Raw genomic sequence first — 6,000 nt, forward strand, 5'->3', positions numbered from 1 at the left:
ATAATAGTATAATACTAAACCCTTCAAAATAAAATATTAATTCAAAATCTGGACTAATTCTGAAAAAATTAACATTAACCCCTAATATTTCTAAAATGATCATGTGAACAAAATAATGGGTTAGTGTGCCCTTCCTACTTTTGCAGGGTCACTTGCATCGATATAATAATTATTAATTAGTCTACTTTTCCAAATTTTCACCTAAAGTAAAGTGCAAGCCAACGCGGCTCTGGCTTTGAATTAGTGTGATGGTGGGACCCGAAGGAAGACTTTTAGGCAAACGGATTTGCATTAGTTAGGTTTGAATGATTACAGACTTCCATAGATCGCCAAGGTATTGTTGAAAGAGTACATTTTGGAAACTGCTTGCTTTTGTATACTCGCATCTAATTTCATTTCATGGCTCAACAAGTTCCAGATCCAAGTCCCGATTGTTTAATTTGTTTAATGGAAGATGACCATATTAACCCCCGCGGAAAAAGGATCCGAGATGACCAACAGGATGAGGTAACCATGAGTGTTTCCTTGGAACAACACTATACTTTAAGGGATTTTCACTTCTTACTTGCTTTTGAGGTGCGTAAATCAAGAACAAAATTTGCTTCTAATTGTAGTTGTATGTCTAGTCCTTCACAAGGGATTTATAAAACTCCTCTTGTAAACTATTCTTATCTGTTTCAGCCTCAGCAATATTATCACCTGCACCGTTCAAACTCTGATTCGGCGCTGGGGGAACAGAAGAGGAGGAGGCGGGATTGTATCGTCATCGCTAAAAGTGAGGTTGGTATGCCAAATCTATTACTCAATCTGTCAATTTACCACTTGATGTCATATTTAATTCTCCTAATATCTTAACTATTCTTCTGATTGCTCCCAAAGCAATTTGGTAGAGTTCGCTCCCTCAGATATCCACCAGCTTCTGAAAACGCAGTGATTCCATCCGAAACTAAAACAGAAATCAATTTATCCCAGTGCAATGGTGATGAATCTCATGTTGCTATTCACATTGAGTTGGAGAAGGAGGTGGAATCGGAACACAAAATGATCTTGCCAATAATACGATGCAGCCACGCTAATCTGAATCAACACATGCACAAGCACAAGAACAAGAACAAGAACAAGAAAACCAAGCAAATAAAGCCCGTCGTGGTGTGTGAAGAAAATGATGAAGAGGTTGAAAGCTACTCAAAAAAAGTTCCGTGTTTAGTAATGCTGTTAATGATATGTGTTTGGGGCTGGCTGCTGACGTGTCGGCGGGAAAGAATAACGATAGGGGGCTCGGTGGTTGAACTGCTGAGTTTTATGGTGTTTGCTTCGGGTGCGGCTTTAACGATTCTGTTTGGAGAAAGATTCAGTCACACCCACGGCGCTATCTTCATCTCATGGGCCGTTCTTATGCACGTCGGAGTTGATCATTCAATCAGTTTGCTATTCCTCGCCATACTCGCTCTCTTCTTCGGAGCCTCTCATGCACTTACCTCCTTCATTACACACAACAATAACCAAATCCAACAACACATCCTTACTTCAAGCAAAATAGTAAAGCCGGGGGGCTCTCTTGATCTGCATACCATGCTATGCATCTGACTTCTCAGAAAAAAGTTTCTCTAGTTCAAAAATCCATGTAGTAAAATTGTGTACGTTTGCTGTGTTATTACCTAAATCAGTTTTCAAAGGAATTTTTACTATCCCATCATTCTAGTTATCAAATCAGTTTTCAAATTTATTTCGATTACAAATCGATCCTAATATAATAAAAAATTAGTGACTGGTTTGATAACGAAGATGTGGTATTTGGGATATAATTTTCTAGTCTTTGTATTTTTTGTAATTTAAATTTGTAATGTTGTGACTTGTGATCGTGTTGATTGTGCTACTTTAATCCATATGGCTGGCCTTACAAAGGTTTCTTTGAGATTAAATTTGTTATTAATTACATATATTCGGGTTTTTTTTTTTTTTTTTTTTGAGCGCAGGGGAGGAGGGTTGGGGGGTAGTGTTATATATTGTACGTCCAGCTGCCGACAGTGTTAAATATTTTAAGGATAATACTAAGTAAATAATAACTTTTTTAAACAATATGATTAAATAGGTATGCAGATGATTATCTTAATACTAAATTTAGATGGATAATTTAAGAATGTAATGTATTTTTATTTTATTGAGTCTATTATTCACAAAAATTATTATCTACCTATACTTTTTTATATTTTAATAGTTACACAGAACAACGTTTAAAAACTTGAGATATTGTAAATTGATTTATTAATGTCTTAAAATGCTATGTTTCATTAATTGCAAAAGCAAATTACCACTAAAAACAAAAGGTATAATTATTCCATTAATATTTATAATTTTACTAAATTTATAATTAAATTTTTATATTTATTTTTTTTAATTAGGTCTTTATATTATTTTTGATTTTGTAATTAGATTATTTTTATATAAAAATGTTAGAATTAATAAAATATTTTTTAAAAAAAATATGTGATTAAAGATTTAATTAAATTATAAATGTCTTCAATTTATAAATAAATATTGTGTTAATTTTAATATTTTTTATACTAACAATAACTTAATTATAAAATAAAAAATAATATAAGAATCTAATTAAAAAATATATAAAAATTTAATAAAATTATAGATATCCACAAAATAATTAAATTAAAACAAAAGTCACAACTAAAACTATCACCCCGATGCACCTACCACTACTCTTATTGTGTCTACAATTCTTCGACTGCAACTCCAAATCAAGTACTCTATCCTCTAAAAGAGTCTACGAGACTAACCTAAAGAGATGAACACTAGGAGAGAAATAAAAACAGAAATAAAAGAATTAAAGCCAAAAAAAAATTCTTGAGGAATCAGTATTTATTCAATTCGTATGAAAGTTTGTATACGGCAGAACAAATTTGATGAAGGGTACACTAAGTGATCATATATATATATATATATATAGCTAGCTAGCTGGGTCACAAGCTATAACCAATTACAATTCTGTTATAACAGCTTTCAAACTAAATCTAGTTAGTTAATACACTAGTCAAGTAACCTCCTTTGTATCCTCTACCACCCTAACTTTCTCCTGAACAACATGGGCATGACTTTGGATTGATCTTGATTTTTCTTTTAAACCCCCAAACAAAGGCTTCCGTGGCTTCCTCATTAAAGGATGCAATATAATCGTCCTGTCATGCAAAGTATTTGCAATCAAGTATCACACACTTGATTAACAAACAAGTGTGAGGTTGTTAATGTTACAAATGTGAAGAGTATATGAAGTTAGTTTTACATGAAAGAAAACAAAAATATAAAAATAAACCTTTTCTTCCTTGATCCCGCACTTCCAACAGATCCCCTAGTAGCACTCCAACCTTCATCCCGCAATTAGACGTAGATTAATGTTCTTTGCTAATTAATGTTCATGGGATATTAGGGTTCGTGAAATGCAACATACTGATAGGTTAGAATCAAAGCAAACTATATAATTCATCACCCTCATGGGATAAAACAATATCATTTTTATATTATGTAACATTAGTTGTAATAATATTTTTTATATTATTATCACTATTATTATATAATATAAAATATTTTAACTTGTTATAAAAATATTTAATTAAAAAAGTTTTACATATTTTATAATTAATAATAAAATATTAAAATTAAATGAAGTATCTTTAATAATAACAAATATGTTTTATATTATTATTTTATATTATAAAAAATTAATAAATAATTAATTTTGTTAAAATATTAATTAGGAATAGATAAAGTTAATTCTGAACAACTAATTAAAAAATAAGTTTATTGTAAAAAAAAATAACTCTTCATTATATAAAGATAAAAAAATTATGCCAACTGAACTATAACTCGTTAGTTTATATATATGGTAGGTAGTTCTTTAAATTTTTTCATAAATAATATATAAGATATAGTGTTATTTGTAAATGTGGTTAAAGAAAAACATCACGTATATATATATTATACGTATAACACGTCATGTATGTTCTTCACAAAAATTTCCAAGAATATTACTACTTCGAAAACACTTTTCTGAACGGATAGAAAAATATCACATTTCTTATAACCTTTCTTAAAATAATTCATCTGGGCTCTAAGAGAGGAAGCAAAATAATTCCATTTTCTTTCCATGTTCTATTTTTCCCTTCCCAGATGATTAAAACTACCAGTGAAAGAGGCTTTAACAGTTCCGCACGCGGATGCTAATTAATTCCAGGTGACATTTTTTACTAAAATGAAAGTAATAGGTCCCAGTTTCATAGGATGTGAACTGAAAGACTTCGACCGAGAGAGATTTAAAAATGTAAAAAGCGGAGACCTCATGTATATATCATTAGATGGAGTTCATATATTTCTGAATAATTAATCCAGCAAATTGAAGATTAGTGGAATATATATAGGTGACCATTAGTAAAAAGGTAGAGCCGAGTGAGAGAGGAAAAAGAAAAGGTAGTTTCCTATCAGTTATAAAACATTTTTTTTTGTCGTCTTAAGAACATTTTGTTCGAATAATTGTTAGAAAATTCGGATCATGGAAAGGAAGACCTAATGTATATATCCTCGGATGGAATCTTATAAAGGTTAACGTTGCACCGATGATTAAGGGATGTGGTAGTTAGAATATTTAATTACTGAATATTTACGATTATGCCAGGTGTACATCAAATTAGTCACTAAAGTAATTAATAGTATAAAATATATGTTAGAATATAAATACATGTTAAAAAAAATTAAACTACACATGTAATTATACATAAATACATTGATGAATAGTTTTAGTGTACAAATAACATGTTTTAAATATTTAATCTAGAAAATTAGAGATGTAACACCCTAAGTTTTATACTATCGTGGGGGGTCTTTAAAATAAGGTGCCACACTTGATTAAGCAAAGAAATGACTAAATCGTTACGCAAGGAAGGAGTAAATGCGCGTAGAGCGGAAAATGGGTAGCACTAAAACGTTGGAATTTTAATAAAAAATGAGATAGTATCTTAACCGTGAGTATGAAATACTTATAGTAAACTAAAACAAGAAAGGAAACTAATACGTCCTAAACTAATCTCGTCGAAGAGGCTCCCATACTTGCATCCTATCCCATCCTTGATCAGGACTCTTCAGTTATTTATGAATCGAGGTACCAGGGGTCTCCCTCCAACACCCTTTCGCGCAGTGAAGACCTGGTTCCGTTGCGTGGGATGAACCAAAACTCGACGGGGTTCCGAAATGGGGGAGTAGGGCACGTATTCCACCTTTGGGCCTCCACAAGGGTTCAACTTCTCCTCTGGGTCCTCCTCCATGGTGTCTTCCTTCTGGTCAGGGTTGTCGAATTTCTCTTTTTCGGTCTCGGGGTCGGACTCAAGGTGTACCACCTTGGATGACCGCTTCCTAGATGTTGAAGCGTCCCTATCTAGGAAGGTTATGACGGGCAGCTGGGGTTCTTCTTCCACGAGTTCTTGACCTAAGTAGATAGTTTGGAGCACGGTAGTAGTGGTCGCAACTACCCACGCGTGCTTCGAGGGGTCATACTCAGAAGCTACCCTCGAAGGGCACTGCGTCGTCTCTATCCGCTGTGCCATGTTCCTCTGGAGATAGTATGGGAAAAGAAAGGGAGTGAGAACCTAACGTCTCAGTAGGAGTGCTATGTAACACCTCCATATCCATCTCCAGCCCACGTGCGGGATTTTAAAAACAAGCGTATAACATGGCATGTAATATGCATCTTCTTTTTTGTAAAACATGTGTGTAAAAGAAAGGGAAAACATATAGGAAAATAGAAGGATAACATCAACATAATCATAATTAAATCTAAGGAAAACATAGAACTCAAGCTTTCATTCGTGCCTTCTTCTTTCTTAATTTATAACTTATATGGAGGGTATTGAGCTCAAACCGGTATAAGTGGGAGTCCCCTTCCCTTACCGAAGGTTCTTATCCCAAACGTTTTGGCGATCACCTTCCCTTACCGAAGGA

The 6,000-nt window shown here is 33.0% G+C and overlaps 1 protein-coding gene across 2 annotated transcripts; it reads left to right on the forward strand.

The window, feature by feature from the left end:
• Positions 1-268: 268 nt before the first annotated feature.
• Positions 269-1,922, forward strand: LOC112744348 (uncharacterized). 2 transcript variants are annotated; one of them, XM_025793945.3, is made up of 3 exons: positions 269-576; positions 682-780; positions 880-1,922. In XM_025793945.3, exons 1-3 carry the CDS (start codon positions 400-402, stop codon positions 1,585-1,587), a joined length of 984 nt encoding a protein of 327 aa, XP_025649730.1. In that variant the 5' UTR covers positions 269-399; the 3' UTR covers positions 1,588-1,922. The 2 variants fall into 2 exon arrangements, with proteins under 2 accessions (XP_025649730.1, XP_025649731.1); XM_025793946.3 differs by having other exon boundaries at positions 302-507.
• The last annotated feature ends 4,078 nt before the right edge of the window (positions 1,923-6,000 follow it).

Source organism: Arachis hypogaea, chromosome 14 (genome assembly GCF_003086295.3).
Source record: "Arachis hypogaea cultivar Tifrunner chromosome 14, arahy.Tifrunner.gnm2.J5K5, whole genome shotgun sequence".
Taxonomy (NCBI): domain Eukaryota; kingdom Viridiplantae; phylum Streptophyta; class Magnoliopsida; order Fabales; family Fabaceae; genus Arachis; species Arachis hypogaea.